This window comes from Macrotis lagotis, chromosome X (assembly GCF_037893015.1).
Source record: "Macrotis lagotis isolate mMagLag1 chromosome X, bilby.v1.9.chrom.fasta, whole genome shotgun sequence".
Lineage (NCBI taxonomy): Eukaryota > Metazoa > Chordata > Mammalia > Peramelemorphia > Peramelidae > Macrotis > Macrotis lagotis.
In genome coordinates this window covers 567,265,740-567,286,397 of record NC_133666.1, presented here as the reverse complement: position 1 = coordinate 567,286,397, position 20,658 = coordinate 567,265,740, and the positions used below count along the sequence as shown (strand labels likewise).

General features: G+C 34.0%; 1 protein-coding gene across 5 annotated transcripts in view; it reads left to right on the top strand.

Annotated features, from left to right (window-relative positions):
• Positions 1 to 20,658, top strand: part of SYBU (syntabulin) — a 95,511-nt gene that overhangs the window by 25,051 nt on the left and 49,802 nt on the right. For 4 of the 5 annotated variants that reach the window (XM_074201215.1, XM_074201214.1, XM_074201213.1 and 1 more), the window contains one exon: positions 8,065 to 8,262. In XM_074201215.1, the coding sequence (XP_074057316.1) occupies positions 8,065 to 8,262 (198 nt within the window). Of the gene's footprint in view, positions 1 to 8,064; positions 8,263 to 9,718; positions 20,459 to 20,658 lie in introns of those variants that run through there. The other variant, XM_074201217.1, reaches the window with a different exon arrangement.

The window sequence follows — 20,658 nt, the reverse complement described above, 5'->3', positions numbered from 1 at the left end:
AGCCACACCAAGCACACGACTAAGTGACACCCTGATGAAATTGGCCTCTTTTTCTTTTCTGTGACTTTAGCTTGCATAGACTCGGATCTTCTCCCACTACAAGGAAAATAACTGTCTTTGCCTTTTCTCAAGCTTGATTGCTTTTTGCAAGTTGAGCTGTGGCCAAAACAGGCAAATGTCAGAAGACTCTTGAGTAATGGTCTTGACAGATCCTCTTTGGCAAGAAACGTGCTGCTATGCCATCATTGCTGGCATGGTGGGGAGGATTGTCAAGGACTGAATCACAAAGCCAGTGAATCATCAAAACCCTTTTTGTGGTCTGTTCCCTCCTTTATCTCCTCCCCAGCATATGAGTACAGTACAGTACTAGACTTAATAAATGATTAATTCAAACTTGAATTGATTAGCGTGACTACCTTTAAGTAATTATGCATGCTGATGACAGATAATGTGAAACATGGGTAAATTTGTGGGAAAAAAACCTTTATAGACAAGAAAGCATTTTGGTGGTACTTTGAGTCTCTTGTTTGGAAGGCAGTCATTCATGTACATAAGGGTAGAGGTAAATAACTAAATTAAGTTTTAAAGAGGTGATAATATTTAACTTTCCAATAGAAAAATAAGTTTTGTTCTATAGAAGTAACATAGTAAATAATGAGTCCCAAAACAAGTGTGCAGAAGTGGTCCTATTTGTTTTTCAATGCATAGAGGAATAAGAGAGAAAAAGCTAGAGTTCTATTTCTGCCACTGTCCTTAAGGCAGCTTAGGCTATTTGCTTGATCTCTATCTTTGCTAAGACCTAAGAATGTGGATAGAGTGCTTGGGTCTTAAGTTAGAAAGATCTGTGTTTTCATGCTATTTATTAGATGTGTGAACATGAACAAGTCATTTGTTGCTGTCCTTTGAAAAAGACTATATCATCATGTAAGTGATATCATGACAGGGACATAATTTGGATTAAAGTGAGGGGCTGCTGTGCAAAGACACCATTCTCATTATCTCTTCCAGAACCATCTGAACCCAGTGACCTAATATAGTAGAAATAAAACAACTGATGTTGACTTGAATACATGGGAGGCCTTGACTTTTTTAGATGTAGGTCTGTTCCATATCACTGAGACACCTTGGCTTGCCTTAATCATCAGGCTTAAAGGTTTGACTTAGTGATATTCAACCAAAGTTCCACAAATGGCAGTTTCACTTCATTGGATACTCATCCAAGAGGATACATCCCTCATGCTAAGTGACAAGTCTTTATCAGTAGGCACATATTGATGGAACAATGTGTATGGAACACAGTTCACTTGTACTAGGTGACATATCTTCATCATTAAGAAAGAACTACCCAAACTTGCCATGATAGTCTATTTGACCCTGAGCAAGTCACTTAATCTTTCTACCTCAGTTTCCTCAATTGTAAAATTAGATTAATAATAGTGCCTACCTCCTAGGGCTATTATGAAGATAAAAGATAAATATTTATAAAGCATAGTGTCAGACACATAGTAAGTATTTTTACTTCATCCTTTTAAAGAAGGTTATAAAAATAATCAGAGTGAAAACAATGTCATTCATTTCCTACAGTAATTAGTAGATTTCTTATTTACTAATGGAACTAAAGTTATTTCAAAAAGATATTAGATGGAGCAGCTAGGTGGTGCAGTGGATAGAGCACTGGCCCTGGAGTCAGGAGTACCTGAATTCAAATCTGGCCTCAGATACTTAATAATTACCTAGCTGTGTGGCCTTTGGCAAGTCACTTAACCCCATTCCCTTGCAAAAACCTTAAAAAAGATATTAGAAAAGTTCCATTTCTATTGATGTCAGGGTCACCTTATTTCCATAATAAATGCTTCATAATAAAAATAAAATCTATGGTCACTTGATTAATGTAAACTAAACCAATGAATCAATAATGAACATTTACTTAAAATAGAGTCTTATTATTTCTATACTTTTGTCAATCCATTATTTCACTAAGTGGGAATTTCCATTTATCCTTTAAAAGTCTTACCTATTATGGTTGTCAGTTTTTAACCACAACTCCTCCATAGAGCAACCACATTATATCTCCTAGAGATTTTCCCCTATTTTTTTTATAAAGAACAATGGAGTACCACTGTACCACTAGGACTGCTCATATTTTTAACAAGAATGTCAAAGATGATAACTAAACCATTTCCTTTTTCAGTCATCTGCATTCTCAATAATGGCTTTTATGCCACTTCACAAATTGATGTCGAAAATAATACATTGTAGTCTACCATGTGACTTTTTATACTTTGAGTCATTTGTAATTTGAATTGTTTTGGGATCATGATATTCTGTGATTCACAGTCATATAGTATCATTAGAACAGTGCTATTATTTGAGTTTTTCCAGTAGAGAGCTATTTGTAATATTTTAAAACTGTACAATTTGGGCAGCTATGTGGTGTAGTGAATAGAGCACCAACCCTAGAATCAGGAATTTAATCTGGTCTTAGACACTTAATAATTACCTAGTTATGTGACCTTGGGCAAGTCACTTATCCCCATTGCCTTGCCAAAAAATAATGTACAATTTTCTATCAATCAAAGCATCAGAGAGAGTGATAAATGTATTCATCAGTTTTGGAAGATGACTTGCATAAATATTGAAAAAAAAGTAAAAAAGTAAAGAAAAGGCTTCTCTTTGGATGGTAAAGTTATTTAAATGGTTCTCTTCCCAGATTATGTCATGCAAGTTAATAGAACATTTCAACATCCCTTTAGAGAAATCCACTAACCATTCACATGGGAAAAACAAAAAGGATGAATGCATTTATGCTCCCAATTAGGCTGATAGATCATTGACACCTGTGTGTGTGTGTGTGTGTGTGTGTGTGTGTGTGTGTGTGAAAAAGAGAATAAATTTGAATGTTAGGTTGATTGATGATTAGTTCTACCCAAAGTTTCAAAATGTTCTCTTGACAACTATGACCATCCTTGGTCTCATTCCCTTACTATCTGGCTATTTTGAGGTCTGTTAATTACTTATCTGAATGAAGTGAAGTGCATTTTTTGGCCACCAGATGACACTCCAGTTGTCTTTAAGAAGTTCCCCTCGTCCCCGCCACAATCCCATCATTTCTCTAGCAGTGCCATCCCATCTTCTTGACCAGCCAGCCATTAATCTAGTTCCCAAGTTCAGTGGGAGTCTAGAAGGTATAGTCCAAAATTATACTCAAAATTATTGCACATGTAAAATTCTTTTATCTTTAAAACTTTTCCCATATGCTGAGTTCATCTCCTTGAGTCATTATCTCCCAAAGGATTTGAAAAGTCACTATGAGTGGCCACACTCTGAGGGAGATAGAACATATAAAAAAAATAAAGTTTGGCTTCATTATAGATAGAAAGGTCCAGAAGTTCTAAAGGGGCAGTTATGGTGCAGATGACAAGTCCCAGATGTCTTTAAGTTATATCCCTGGTCTGGTGACGAATGTTAGGGGGTCTTCTTTGTCTTTCTGGTTGATCTACCATAGAGAGATATACAGGCATATACTGCCTATATAGATAAATAGATATACTTAACCTTTTAACCATATTAAGGCTTGCAAAGTGCTTTGCAAATATCATTTTATCCTCACAATAACTCTGGTAGGTAAGAACTATTATTATCATTATCCCCATTTTCTAGATAAGGAACTGAGGCAGACAGGTTAAGTGACTTGCCCAGAATCAAACAGAGTTGATAAGTGAGAGAGAGAGAGAGAGAGAGAGAGAGAGAGAGAGAGAGAGAGATGCTGTTACTGTAGATAGATCTCAAATAAGTATTACAGATAGAAATGAACTCTGTTTCAAGTTTAGAATATGAGATCAGAAATGGTCACATTGAGGAAATTATGATATTATTTGATCACCATTGTTATAAATAGAACTATTTTCATTCAGGTAAATTTCTGATATTATGCTTTTCATAAATAAAGTTATTAACAAATAGTCCTTTATTAAGTAGAAACTAAATTTTAACAATTATTTAACACATGATTATTAAAATCATGATTTCTTATTTCTCTCATGGTTCTATGTAACCTGAATAGTTAATTGAAATGAGTGATAACTTTTCTTTCCTGTATAACTTTTAAAAATGAAATTCTGATAATCATCTAAAATAGTTAAATTTGTTCATTGTTTCATCCTTTGGAATTACTGTAGAAGTTTTCAAGAAGAAAAATGAGTGGAGAAAATTACAATGTGGAAGGGAGTTTGGAAAGCTATTTTTGGAAACACTGTGAAAAACCTTGAATGCTATGCTCAGATGTTTGAGCATTAGTGAATAGTGTGGACTCACTGACAATTTTTGTACAGAGAAAAAATAAGAGTTATGTATTGCTCAGTGGTAGTAGAATGGAATGGAATAGAGAGAGAAAGTAGAAAGATCACCTAGAAGGCTTTTATAGCCAGTTAAGTTGTAATCAGAGAATTAATTATATCTTGAATCATAGGAATGAAAAGAAAAGGAGGAATTCAAATTATAGTTTAGAGTTGGAATCTCCAAAAATTAGTATTTTGGTTGAGATGATTGGGAGAAATTGAGAATGACATGGAAGTTTCCAGATTTTGAATTGGGGGAAATAGAATATTAATCCTTCTTCAGATACATACTAGCTGCATAACCATGACAATTAACTTTTCATCCTCAGTTTGTTCATCTGTTAAATGTGACTACAGGTTTGGTATGAAAATCCTATGAGTTAATATACAAATCTTAAGTTCCTATATAAATTTTGACTGTTATCATTATTGTTATTTGGAGAGGAAGCATTATTGGAAATGAAAGGTTAGAAACCACCCTAAATCTAAGATCCTAAGAATTTGGATTATAACTGTACCTTTGTTAGTTATTACTGTATTTTTAAAGGAATTTCTTAGGAACTCAAACCAAGTCCTACTGTACATGTCAAAACTAGAATACCTACCAGATTGGAATTTCTACCAAATTGGAGCATGGAACAATAGTCATAAATTATGCATTTTAAGTTTTTACAACATGAAATTTACCTGACATACTTGTATACTTATTATCTGAAGTAAATATGAAAGTATATCAGGGACAGTTGGGCAATACAGTATATAAAACACCCTGGAGTTTGAAGAACCTGAGTTTAAATCCAGCCTCAAATACTTGACACCTTGGTAGCTTTGTGACATTGGACAAGTCATTTAACCCTGTGTGCCTTGCATTGAAGTCATCCTGATTCATAACTGGTCACTGGACCCAGATGACTCCAGAGGAGAAAGTGAGACTAATATGAGTTAGCACAGCACCCCCACTCAAATCTAATTCACTTGTTTGACATGACATCACCTCCCTGATAACATGATCTTCTTCAAGAAAAAAAGGACAAACATCATCACCGAATATACTTGTTTCCTTGGCAAGTTTGGTATATTAACTGCATTTTCTCATGTATAAGAATAAAATCCTTAAAAAGATAAAATTATAGCATGTAAGAGCTAGAAGGAATCATAGAGAAAATCTAATCCAAGCCCCCCTTCTTTATTGAAACCTCTGGAGATATTTGAAACATTTTGAAAGGTATTTTGCTTTAGCACAATAAACCATGCATTTTGAGAACATGTCAGAAGAGTGATCATTTTTCAAAAATGTTCATCTGAAAATTGCATTTTAAAATAATAAGGCCTTGATAACACCTGAAAAAATAAAAATATTATTTAGACTAAAAAGTATAAAAATTCAGATACCATCATAGAAAATAACAGTATATTACACAAAGAACTCAAAACAGTATAAAAAACAAAGGAAACAATTAGATTGAACTATACTAAATATTTGTCAGAGGACCAATCAAAATAGATAATACATAATTTGAGCTTTTGTGATGTTATTTGTTAAAGATTAACTATATGGTTATATCATGCTTTATGCTGGTAGTTTCCAAACTTTCTGAGTATGAAGACCCCTGTTTTTCATTCCCACTTTCTGGCACGTAAACAGCCCTTAAAAAAAGGTTGTCTGATTGGTTGGTTGATTGACAAAATAATTTTCTGTGCTTTCAAATGGTAATGGTTGAACTATTAATAAACATTTCATGAAAATTAGAGATTACTATAACCCTTGAAAAATGAGGTGTACATAGTCTGCTGATCAGGAGTTACAGTTTTATAAAATAGAGAAGTGTTCGATTTGAAGATATTTAAGTTAAATATTCTATTAAATCCAGTAGAAGAACTCAATGTTTGGGTGATGATCAACCTTAATGGACTTGCTCATTCCATCAGTACAATAATCAGGGAAAATTTTAGAATATCCAGAGAAAGAACTGTTGAGTTTAAACAAAGACCAAAGATTATTACCTTCAATTTAAAAAAAAAAAAGGTTGTCTTATGGACTACATAATTTTGCTATCTCTAATATTTTATTTTTTCTTTAAGAATATGATCTTTCAATTTTGATCAATTTATAGCATGGAAACAATGTAAAGATTATCAGACTGCCTTCTGTCGGGGGTGGGGCAGGGCAGGGGAGGGAAGGGAGGGTGGGGGAAAAATTGTAAAATTCAAAACATTACCAAAAAATAGGTAGAAACTACTATTGTATATAAATGAAAAACACATAAAATATTTATAAAAAAGAGCTCAGTGTTTAAAAGAATCCTATGGAATTAATAGCCTTTTGATAGTAAATAAGCCTCTTCTAAGATAAGTAAGCATTTTCCAGTTGTTTGTTTTTGTAAGTTATTTTAAAATACCCTGCTTTATCAAAATATAAATATAGTACTCTATAATCACAAATGCAATTAGTTGAGTAACTATACAGAAGACATTTATAGGCCAAAAATGTAATCCTCCTTTTGACTTTGCTTGTGTTTGAAGAGGTCTTTAGTCATTACATGCATTAATTTCCAATCATGAATGTGGTAATAACATACAACTGAGAAAATAAGAAAAGCTTTTTAAGTTGAATATAAGCTTCATCATGCTTATTTAATCCAGATGGCATTGTCCCTGTTTGTGTGTGTGTCTGTGTGTGTGTGTGTGTCCATATGCATGAGGCATAAGCAAAAAAAAACAGCTGGCCTGTGGTCTACAGAGGATTCAGTATGCTTAGTCTAAAAAATAGCAGAGGATTTAAAGGCAATGTCTTTCAATACTCAAATAACAAACAAATGATCATATCTTCTGCTGGCTCACCTGGCTTAACAAGTGTCTAGGCAATGGGAATACAGGACTTGGTCTCCGGAAGAGTGACATTTAGACACTGAGAAAGAGTGACTTTCTCAGGAAAGTCTCTCATTCTCAGTTTCCTTATCTGTAAATAGATATATAAATAAATAAACAAATAATAAATGAATAGATAGATAGATAGATAATAAGGAACTACTTCATCTTCCTCTTAGGAAAGAAGTGCCTTCTGTGTACTAGTGGCAGGACACTGGGGGGGGGATATACAAAGAAAGACAAAAAAGTGACTTTGGGCAAGTCACTTAACGCCTCTGCCTTCAATAAATATAAAAAAATTTAAAAACAATGCATACATTTTCTTTCTAACTTTAGTGGATTGTTATTGCTTTATTATAAACTTTTACTGTATCTCTCTTGCCTATTGACATCACTTTCTGCATAACCACTGTTCAAATATTTTCTTGTCTCCTCTTCCCTTGTACTACCTTTCATTTTACTTTGTGAAAAATAATTGATGCTTCCATTTATGTAATGGTTTAAGATTTTCAGAGTGGCTAGGTGGTGTAGTGGATAGAGCACTGGCCCTGGAGTCAGGAGTACCTGAGTTCAAATCCAGCCTTAGACAATAATTACCTAGCTGTGTGGCCTTGGGCAAGCCACTTAACCCCATTTGCCTTGCAAAAATCCTAAAAAAAAAAAAAGATTTTCAGGGAAAGCAAGGAAGAAAATATTTAAAAAGAAAACAAAACAGAGATGGGCATTCTCCAAAATGTGCCCAGGGTTACAATAAAACTGGATGCATTCATTCTTTATGTGTCTTTACCTCATTTCATTGCTTACTATTTCCATTGTATTCCTTGATTAATTGTCAGCACTTTATTTTGTCTTCTTGTAGATGATACTGGATGCCCAAGTAGTCAGTCAGTATCTCCTGTGAAGACTCCCTCAGATGCTGGAAACAGTCCAGTCAGCTTTTGTCCTGGAAGTGATGAAGATTTTACCAGAAAGAAATTTAATATTGGGATGGTTGTTGAGGGAAATACACAGTCATCCCGTTATAAGAAAGAATCAAAAACATGTCTCACCAAGCCAGGTATGTGCACACTATATTATACATTCTTGCATACATAATACACATATGTATGTTTTATATGTGTGTGTGTATATATTTCACAGTCCAAGCATGGTAATTGATTCTAATTAAGCAGTGAATATACATTCTAACCCCAGATAATAGAAACCATGTAGAGATCATAAATGATTTCTTTTTGCTTAAAGACAATTCAGTGTTGAATTTCCAAATTTACTCCACGCAGCAAAAAAAAAGTAAATTCCCATTATGAAGGGTTGGGTGGCTAGGGGGTTGGGGGAAGAAGCACTGTCTAAGGAGCTGAAGCTCATGGCACCAATTAAAGTGGATATGATCAGCTATCTCAATGTACATCAGTAGATCAGAGTGCATTTGCTGTCTGATTATTTTCCCTGTTCCTTTAAGTTACAAGATAGTGATAGAGAATGCAGAAGAGAATGCAATAATTACCAAAAAAAAGGCAATTGGGGGACAGCTAGGTGGTGCAGTGAATAGAGCACCAGCCCTGGAGTCAGGAGGACCTGAATTCAAATTTTACCTCAGACACTTAATAATTACCTAGCTATGTGTCTGTGGGCAAGTCACTTAACCCCACTGCCTTGCAAAAATGTAAAAAAAGTCAATTGTCAGCAATATTCATTTTCATTTCATTAATTAATGATTGTATGGAATGTCAAATATATATTATTTCTAATTTAAAGGTAAAGATCATGGATCTTAATATTAGGACTCAAAGGAGCAAATGAAATATTTTAGACTTTGTCTTTGGTGTCAAAAATTATTTCCATTACTTGTTTGATTCTCAGTCAGAAAAAATCTGATATATGGCTTACACTTATCTTCATCAGTTATAGACCATTCCCCTGACTTTTTTGGTTAATGATGATGTTATTGTCTCTGACCATACCCATTCATGGTTTAAACTCCAAGCATCTTCATTTTATTAGGGCCAAAACAAAATATTATCTGTAACTATATAATGTCTATGGTCTGCTTTGGTCATTCCTAAGTAATTGATGTCTATGCTAAACTAACTTTCAATTCTCCTTCAAAATTCTTTTAGATACTCAGAAAAGAAGGTAATTTAGTGTCTTGTATGAAACTTTACTTGTTTTTTCAATATTTGAATGAAAGCAATTATTGAAAAAATTTGCAACTTCTAGCACAGCATTAGTGCTTCAAGGGAGGGCATACCAAATGTTAATTGAGTTGAATTAATTAAAATCTGATGTTTGTGAAGAGATAAAAGGAAAAGGAATACTTGTATAATGATTGGTTGAAAAGAAAAAGATGTCAGTATGAGAGAAAGACTTGGTCAAAACAGTTTAGGAAGCCTATAATCTTCAGGTAGAACAATGGAAATGAGTCAAAGAAGCACATGAAACAATACCAAAAAGGAAAAAATTGTTATTGTATGTGGAAGGGGAATGGGTGGGGGGGAGGGAACGTATATGTTCAATGATTTAGATTACCTAAAAGAAAAGCAAATGTTACTATTCACATCATTCCTCTACTCAGAAATCTTCAGTTTAAAAAAAAAGAAGAAATCTTCAGTGGCTCCCTATCACATACTAAATAAGATTCAAACTCCTTTGTCTGGCATTGGAGAACCTCTACAATCTGCCCATATGCCACATTTCCATCTTTATCTCAAATTATGCCTCTGACTTTCTGTATTCCACTATCTCAAATCGGAATATTCTCTGTCCATATTCATGCATTGCCTGAAGTACTCTTCACTTCAGAAAAAAAAAGATGTAATAGAAAAAGCAATGGATTACAAGGCAGAAGAATTTTTATGATATACATTCTCTACTTTTTGCCTTTGTGAACATGGACAAATCATTTAACTTCTGTGGGTTTCAATTTCCTTGCATATAAAAATAAATGAATTAAGACTAGAAGATCTCTAAGGTCCTCTCCATATCTGGAGGAAATTATTGGAAGAATAAGAGGTTTAGCACAGAAAAGTAGAAAAACAGACTACATTAAAAAAGAATACATCAAATTAAATTTAATGACTTCCTGAGACAGCAAGAAATATTTGATTAAAATCAAAAAACTGGAAAAACAGAAGACATTGTAAGTATCTACTATTAGAAACATGAAATAAATTAATAATCACTGGACTCCATGAAAATTAAAACTGTCCAAATATTAAATATCAACTTTCAAGAAGTAACAAATGAAAATTTCCCCAGTTTATTACAAACAAACATACAAATTAAAAATGAAAATAATCCACCAGTTGCCTCCTACAAGGAACCTCAAAATGAGGAAGAAAAAGGAGGGAATAAGCATTTACCTTGTGCCTGCTATATTTGAGGCAGGCATTGTGCAAAGTGTTTTTTAAATATTATCTCATATAATTTTCATAAATTTTCATAACAACCCTGAGAGAAAAGTACCACCCTTTTTTTAATCCCCATTTTATTGTTAAGGAGACAGAGGCTGATCAAGGCTAAATGACTTGTCTAGGGTCACATAGCTAGCAAGTGCCTAAAGATTAAATTTGAAATTATGTCTTCTTGACTTCAACTCATAGCTCTATAAACTGTAGCCTTTAGCTATCTGATGAATAAAATTCAATAAATTAAAACTCCCAGGAATGTTACGAACAAAATTTGGAACTTCCAAGTCAAAGAAAAATACCAAAATCAGTTGGATATACTTAAGATGCCAAGGAAACACAGTAAGTGTCACATAAGACTTGGCAACTACTGCAATAAAAAGAAAACTTTGGCATACAGAATTTTAAAAGGCGAAAGATAATGGTATACAGCCAAGAATATCTTAGCCTGCCAGAATATAACTCTACAAATAGAATTTTTATTGAGAAGAAAGAGCTTTTAAACATTTTTGAAGGAAATACTGAAATTGGATAGAAATTGTGATATACAATATACAATACAAAACACAGAAATAAAGAGGCTAAATCATATTGAAAAACTTTCTTATTGGAGATGAAAAGACAAGTGTCCCTTCAGAATCCTTAATGTATTGAACAGGCACAGAGATAAAATAAACTGGGGTCTGGGTGTGTTTTATTTCTTTTTTAATGAACTGAAAAAAGAAAAAGATGGAAAATGAATAAATTAGGGAAGAAATGAAAAAAAAGAACTTATATCTCGTAAGTGGGGCACATGAGAAGAAGAGCATAGAAGCATGGAGGAAGGGATGAAGTTTATCTGAAGTTTAACTGAACTAGAAAAAAGAGGTTTAAACACTCAAATTGAGATAAGTGCTGAAATACATTAATTTAACCAAGAGGAAAAGAGGGAGATACGAATTTAAGAGGAAGGATTGATTTAAGGAGGAAATAGTCAAAAGCAAAGTATTTAAAATATTTAAAAAAAGAAAATCACAGCAAATGAAGAAGAAATAAAGCAGATTATTAGAAACTGTCAAATTATGTGGCAACAAAATGAATAATTAAGTGAAATAAAATGTGGTGGGTATAGGGATATGGGCTATACCTCCTATTTCATTAATATTGGGAGTTCACAGGTCAGGAGATTCAATTAATGCAGATTATCATCCTTTCTGCAGTTTGTAGTATTAAAGAAGTTCCTGGAGCACTGAGATGTAACATGATTCATCCTAGGTCACACAGTCTATATCTTTCCTGACTTTTTTTAATTAGGAAAAAGACAGGTATACATAACTATTTGTGAAGCTCAAGAATCAAGTTTCATTTTTAAAAAATGTGACATTTTGAAAGGAAACTATTAGTATTTGAGAAAAATGTGCTTGCTGACCTAGAGTTCTCTAAAAGTTCAATAAAATGAATCTGTCAAATTTATCTCATCAGGTGTAGGGGAAATCATGGAAGTGGGGCATATAAATGGCATTAGGACAGAGGTTACTGAGAGGTCAATCATTCAACTCCAGGAAAAAGCAGAAATCTATGTCCTTAGCTTTCTGCCTCCCCTGACTAAGAGCCAAAATAGTCAGTGCAATGGGCCTTCAAGGTCAGCCAAAAATGAACTTTCTATGGACCAGGTTTTGTTTATTTTTGAAGATATACTGTATATTATAATTGACATTTGTTCTCTATAACATCATGTATTTAGAATTCCCTAGATATCTACATGTCTGATAACTCATTAATATAAGCATTAGATAATTCTAAATGTATTTTATTAAACATTTGGTTTTCCAAGACATTGTACCTTGAATGGATGAGAAAAAAGTCTAATAGTGTTTGAATCTTTAGATGGAGGCATGAGTGTAGTGCAATGTAATAGAGTGCTAGTCCTGAATTAGGAAGACAAGTTCAAATTTAACCTTAGACACTTACGAGCTATAACACTCTAAGTCATTTAACCTCTGTCTGCCTCAGGTCCCTCATTTATAAACTGGGAATAATAATAGTCCCTTCTTCCCAGGGTTATTGTGAAGATAAAAACTTTGTAAAGGCTATTGTAAACTTTAAAGAACTATATGAATGTTATATAAAAGCACTATTATTATCTACAAAATTTGTAATCAAACAGGATTACTTCATTTTGTTGATCGTGTATAGAATAAGAAAGAAAGCTGTTTGTTGTGTTTTTGGTAGGAAGTGACAAAAAAGCTAAAGCTAAAATTAGCACCATGCCAGCTGTACAGAGATCTCACATTAGGATTTCCTCTCCCACCTGTCTACATACACAGTCCTCTTGCCCCTCTGATGAGTCTTCTAATATTTTGGTGTTCATAATTTTGACATCCTGTAGAGTTAATAAATACAATCACCCCCCCCAAACAAAGATATAAGCAATTTTACAGTCCCCTAATGTTTGCATATTTTCTGTCTGTTATTCTACTTGCTTGGTTTATGGTGAGGTCACGGATACATTTTCATGATGAAGTTTTTAAAATATAGAAATTAATACTGTAACCTGCATAGCTAATTTAGTAAAATAAATAATACTGCATTGGCCTAAGATTGTTAGACTTCCCTGAGCAACTACTTACTATCCTGGAGTGTCTTATCCCCAAAGACCCTGAAAACTCAATACAGTTTAACAAATACATGTACTATATCAGATATCTACTGGCTTGGTTATACGGAGAGGTGGAAGTAGGCACATACATTAAGAAATAAGTATTTAGGAAATATGGAAGAAAATTGTTGAAAAGTAAGTAGTTTTGCTTAGGCCGTGTGTGTGTGTGTGTGTGTGTGTGTGTGTGTTTAAAGAACATCCAGAGAAAAAAGTTGAAATCTCCATTTAAATGGCAATATTCTAACTCTTTTCCATTTAAGCAGTCTGTAATTCCTTGTCATCAGATACCACTTCTCTTACTGAAATTGGAGACTGCACTTGGCCCAACAACACCTAGCTTACAATAGCTTAAGATATAATCCTTTCACATTATTTCCCACGTTTCACAGGACTTTTGCAAGAAGCCTCAGAAAATCCTAACTAATGCTGTGATTCATCAACCCTATTTCCTTAAATAATTACAAGCAATTTCACACATTGCAAAAAATGAGCAGTGATCCTAGTGCCCATATGCCAGATTTCCATCATTAATATCTTTGCCACATCGGTTGGGGCTGATTCATGTGAAATAAAAGTAATGATGCTTCACTCAATTCAGATGATACTTTACCCAGCAGCTTAGCTATTCAGAATAGAGCATCAGGGCTTTTAACAACTAAATTAAACTTCTAAACAACCAGAACAGAAATCACAAAGTCAGTGCACTAATTTTTATGCATTTATTCATGAGGAAGACCCTTACACACCTAGTTACACTTATATTAAACTCAATGCATTCAAACTTGGTTATGTGGCTCCTCAGGCCACAGTAACTCAGAAATAAAAATCTGAAAAAAGAGGAGAACTGTGAGGGACTGAGGTCAAGCCTACTGTCACATAGCAAAGAGGAAGACTAGCTCCCATTCTGAAAAGGAATTAGGATAAAGCAAACAAACAAGCAAAAAACACCATTAGAAGTTATTGTACCAAAGGGCTTGCTTGATTTATAGCTTCACAGTCCTTTCCACATGATACACATATAATAAATGTAATTGTTGAATTGAATTGAAAAGCAAGCATCACAATTCATTCAAAAAACTGAGTATTCAATTGCCATTTAGTGTCTTGCTGCCTTTGACAGTCCAATAGATCTAAGTAGGCACAGAAGGTATCATGACCTTATCTCATCATGATTATTATAATCCTGAGCTATCCAAGAACAGTTGCACACTTTTACTATAGTCATCCATTTGTCAACAAACATTATAAGAATAAGCACTACAATCTACATCTACTGCTCTTCCCAGTTTCTGCTTCAGGAAGCAAGATATCTCCAGTCTGAGTATTATCCTCCTGCCCTGCTTTTCTGACTCACTGAATTTAGTCTCTTCCCCCATCTCCTATTAGATTGCCAATTCTTTGAGGGCAGGGACTGTCTTTTTTCTTTAATGTATCAGCAAAATTAGCATAGTGCCTGGCATATGATGGGGGCTTTATAAATGTTTATTGGAATGGAGTGAAAGAAAAGCAATAACAGTTTCTGCCCTCAAGGAGCTCATTTTCTAATGGTGTTGACTGAAAAGAAGAAGGGAGGAAGAAAAAGAGAGAGACAGAGAATCAGACACACAGAGAGACAGAGAAACAGAAAGAAACAAAGAGAGACAGAAACAGAAAAAGACAGAAAGAGAGGAATAAAGAGAGAGAGAGAGAGAGAGAGAGAGTGAGAGAGAGAGAGAAATAAAAAGCAGAGACAAAGAGAGTTATAGAGAAAGAGAAACAAGGAGAGAGACAGGAGAGAGAGAAAGAAAGATCTTGGGAGATACAAAATAACCAAGCTTGGCTGAATTGGATATAGTAAATATAAATAATTAGATTCCATATGAAGGCTTGAGAAATGTGTGTATGTGTATTCACATATATACTGTATACATATGTATATTAAAGGAGAAAGGTACTATCAGGACTGAAAGAGGCCCCCCAAAAAAAAAAAATCTCCAGTAGAAGGTGGAATTTGAGATGTATCTTGAAACAAACCAGGGAACTAGGTATCCAAGGTGATGGGGGAGAATATTCTAGGTATGCAGAACAGCCAGTAAAAATGCACAGTCAGGAGATACTTTGTGAGGAACAGCAAGTCAGATAAGGTCACTTGGAGGGGAAAGCAGGATTCTGTAGAATGTATCTTAAAAATATTTCCACCAAAAGTAGTTAAAACAAAGTTTTGACTTCTAAAGGGGTAAATTTCAGTTGTATGGAAAGGTCACTTATATAGAATACCATATTCCCTTAATGATGTTGGATAATGTTGCTGTATTTGCACTTATTGATTGGGAGTATCTAGGATGGTATAAAAATATAAGCAATCATGTGCCTACATTAGCATAGTGCCTGGCATGTAGTAGTCACTTAATACTTAAGTTTAATTGCAATTGTATCATATATTTACTTGGAAAAAAACTGATAAAAATCCAGTGTCTGTTTGTAGGGAGCTAATAGTAGATCTAGATAAAACACTGAAATCTAATATTAATAAACACTTCCTCATTGTATATAGCAAAATTATGGCCTAACTCCAAAGGAGAAATTTATAATCCCCAATGGAAACTATGACAATTGAGAGAGAATAATTTCTAAAATGGACCTTCTCATTTTATGTTCGAAGAGCACAGAGTGCCCCAAGATTTATGTATAAAACAAATGCCATTCACATTTGGGTTGCTTGTCTATTTCTGACTATTTTGCTGTTAGATCCCACATTTAGAAAACCAGGAATATATATGACTGTTTGGACACAAAACAAGCAACATAACTTGAACCTAATTGATTTTAGGGGGTGGGGGATTGGCAAGAGTTCTATATTTTGAGTAGGTTAACAAACATTTATTAACTTTCTTACCATGTGATGTACTGTATTAAGTGCTAGGAATATGAAGGTAAAAAGTGGGTCCTAGTCTCAAGGAATTCATGATCTAATGAAGGATGCATGAAAAAAACTATGTTTATAAGATTTAAAAGCAGAATAAATGGATACTATTGCAGGAAGGGGACTAGGAAGGGCCTCCATAAGAAGAGAGAAAACTTAAGCTGAATCTTGAAAGAAGCCACGCAAGCCAGGAGGTAGCAGTGAGGAGAGAGAACTATATGGGTATGGGAATCAGATAGTAAAAAGGCACAGAGACTGAAAGTATATTGTAGAAGATTGGAGCAGTAGATAAGGGCTAATTTGTGACAGGCTTTAAAGATCAGAGAACTTTATATTTGATTCTGGAAGTAATAGGGAACCATTTGAATTTATCTTGTGGAGGGTGAGGTGGCATAGGCAGACCTGGATAGATCTTTAGGAAAATCACTGTGGTAGCAGAGTTGATAGAGGCTGGGAGGATGAAGAAGTCTGAAGCAAAGAGAAAATTATCTCACAGTATACCATATTTCTGTTTGAATCCAAAGGTATTTTGAATGTTTTTGATACATGCTGATCTAGGCTCATTATGTATTTTCAGTATAAATGCTAAGGAGTAGTTTTATATTTCCATTCATATTGTTCCCTAAAACTTCAATAATTTCCTTCTGAGGCATAGGAAGGATGTTACTTATTTAATAATTTATAACTTTTTCACAAATTTAGGAAATAAGGAACAGTTATGGTATAGAGCTCAAATCTCCACAATAAGGTGCAATTATGATTTGTGGAATATGGTGTGTCACAAATAATCAACATATAGAGTTTTCAATATCTGATCACAACTCTGATATTTCCCTGTTCCTCTAAAGCTCCCAATGAATTTAATGGGTACTAGCTGTGTGACCTTGGGCAAGTTACTTAACCCCATTGCCTTGCAAAAAAAATTAATGGTACAAACTATATTTTTCAATTCTCATGTTCCTAGAGTTATACATCTTTAAAATTCCAGAACTTGAAGGCTGTATTAACATTTATTTTAAAGCACCAAACTAGAGATTGGCCAAATGCTTGTTAAGGGAATTAATGTTTTAAGGACTGAGAAGAATGAATTACCTATATAAAAGTCGTGCAGAGGTATACAATATTCAGAAATAATCCAATGGATTTAGCTGCTGTCAGCACCATAGATTATCCTGAAAGGGCCCGAGTCTGCACTTTTACATACCACTCATTTGTAAATATCTATTATTAGCAGTGTTATTGTGAAGTTGCATTTTTCTAGGTCAAACAGTTTGGGGGAAAGATTCTTTTAGGAATTTTTCTGCAAATGCTGTTATTTTGGAAATGTCAAGTTCTTCTAGAAAGAAAGGGTTTGGTCTGTTCTAGAATTCCTGACAAGATAAACAGTTAATTATTTGATGAGGTAATTCTCCCTAGTGTCTATTAAGCAACTACCTGTTAGCATTAGGCATCAATGTGAGTAATAGTAATTCAGGATGCTGTTTATTAAGTTGCTGCTTTAGCATACAAGTCTCTTGTCCCCAGAGATTTGCCTTTATGTAATGACTATTATCTCCTCAAATCCCTCAGAATTTGTTAATATGGCCCCCAAAGGGTTCTGACATTCAAATAAAGAGTTATTTGAGTTTCAGAAAAATAAAGTTCACCAAAAGAAGCAGAGGATAGAATTCTTCATTTGAAGTCATGGGACCTGAGTTCAGATTGTAGTTCTTGGTACCTAAGTGACCTTGGACAGGTAACTACATCTCTAATCTTTAGGGTTTTTTATCTTCAAACTATAGGGGAAGGAGGATGGGGGAGGGATATGGATTTTTTAAAAAATTAATTTTATTCAATTTTCAATATTTATTTTCTCTCCCTCACATTCCATTGGGAGAAAAAAGGAAGGGTAAGAAAAGAAAGGAAAAATTATTATAACAAATGCTCACAGTTAAGCAAAATAAATTTCTCCATTGGTCATATCCAAAAATATTTAGCTCATTCTTTATCTTTTTCCACATTTCTGTAAAGTGAGTGGCATATTTTATCACTGGTTCTCTGAACAGTTTAATATTGTGGTACATTATTGTGCCCAATTTATTCAGCTATTTCCCAATTGATGAGCACCCCCTTTGCCACCACAAAAAGAGCTGCTATGAGTATTATACTACATATATAGGTCCCTTAACTATTTCTTTGATCTCTATTAGACCAGATGATTTCTAAGATCACTTCTGTTACAAATCTATGATCCTATGATTCTATGAATTAATATTTGATTATTAAATAAATCTCAAATATACTTGTTCATATTTGTCTAATTAAAAAGTTAACTAGCCAATTAAATAAAACCAAAAGGTCTCATTAGGGAGTAATAAGAAATCAGGAATTAAGTATTGTTATTGGTGATTCTGAAAATGAAGAGAATAGGATGACGATGAGATAATATGGAAGAAAAATTTGTAACACATAAGGTAAATTTGGTGTTGAGATTAAAGGATAGATGAAATTAAAAATTAATTTGTTTGAAAAGTCTAGAAAAGTTCATGGTATTGCTGGTGACTATAGTGAGAAAGGTATTGGGATAGGGGTTGTATGTGCATAAAGATCACCTTTTATTTTTGTCCTTGACTCAGTTTTTGTTTTTGTCTTCAATTTTGCTTCTTATTTGTTATACTACATGAATATGTTCCTTACAAGCAAGATGATTACTATATGAAGCTATCTGCAGGTGGTGGATTCTTTTTTGACTACTAATTGGGAAAGCCTTTCTGGCTGAAATTAAAATAGGAGAGTATGAGATCAAGGGGCTATTTTTCATATTACCTTTGTATCCTCAGTGCTCCTAAGATATAACAGGTGTCTAAATACTGTATAGTTTTTAGCATGTATACCACTGAAGCAAAAATATCTGCAAAACCACAAGTGGTAATCTCCATTCAACTGGGGAGGAATAATTTAGGAGCTATTCATGTATCATAGGTAATTAATAAGCAAATATTTTTTAGTATGTAGTCCTCCTTACTCCAGGACTGGAGCTATATTTATTGTACCTTTCTAGCTGCCCTAAAGCCTTAAGTAGCTAACTAGTGTCTATTGAATAAAGTCCAGTTTCCTAAGGTCTGCAACTGTCTTACTCTAGTGAATTTTAATGGCCACATTTCACACTATTCTCCTTTAATAAACCCTACAGTCTATCCAAAGCATGCTCTTCTTCCTCAACAGTTTTGATTTAATATCTAGAATTTTCTCTCCCATATCATTCAATTGAAATCCTACCCATGCTTCAAACTTGACTGAAATGCTACCTCTGAACCTGAAGTTTTCTCTGATTCTACAGACATAATTAATATTCTCCCTTATAAACTCTGATACTTCTTATTTTCTTTAGTATTTAGGACACTAGTTAGTATCATGTTTATATATACATGCATATATGCATGTATATATATATATATATATATAATTTCTCTTTAGCATTGCTCTCTTCACCCCAACCAGATTAAGGTGATTGCGTCTTTTTTAGTTTGGTTTTTTTACTTCCATTAGTGTAGAGTAAGTACAGTGTTTTACAGGGAGCAGTCGCTGGAAAATGTTTATCCAGTGAATGAATCAGTCTATCCTGGTCCTTGAATGAGATTCTATAAGGATATGAATCATGAAAATCACTATGTGAACTAAAAAGTAGCATTAAAAATGCAACAAACTTGCTATAGGATTTCAAAGGGTTTTGATTTTTGGTATGTACTTTTACCCTTGTTTATTGAGATTCTTTAAAGATATAAATGATGAAACTCATTTTGTAAACTAAGAAGGGTCATGAAAAATGCAACAAACTTAATATAGGATTTCAAATGGTTTTATTTTGGGGGATTATATTCTTACCTTTGTTTACTGTAACTTCTGCTGTAACTGTCAGCTTGGGAAAACATCCACTAAAATCCTGAAAAATGTTGGTCTCTCCCTTTGCCAATGCAGCATTTGCTTTCTGGCACTTTGTTACAAAATGGTTGTGTTCCATTCATGAAAGCAAGCATTTCATGCAGAATGCTGCATTCTCCTAGGTGGGTGGGAGAGAAAATACTTTTTACTGATAGGCCCAATCTTACTCTGCCTCCTGTTGCTATGGTGCCGGGCAGATTTGCTTACTTGACCTGCAAATGCAAGGAGGCTCTGTCTCCATGGATACACCACTTTGAAACTCCACTCCACGGAGAGATGAAAATGCACATGGTTTGTCCCTGCCAAAGACAAAGCATCAGAAGTGGCCACAAGGACTTGTTTGCAGTGACCATGTTTGCAATGACAGTCTCTGAAGCTCACCTTTTAAGTAAGTAACGATGCTTGTCACAGATTATTCATTTCTATGGGCAACACCCTGGGTTAAAAATCCATAATTGGAAGGGGAAGAATGAAGCTTACAAAGCCAGTTTCTTCCTGTCTTTCAAGAAAGCCTGTTAGCAATATTCCATAACTAACTTTAAAAGAAATCGGGCTTTTTTTAATTACATGGGAATATCTTTTGTGCAA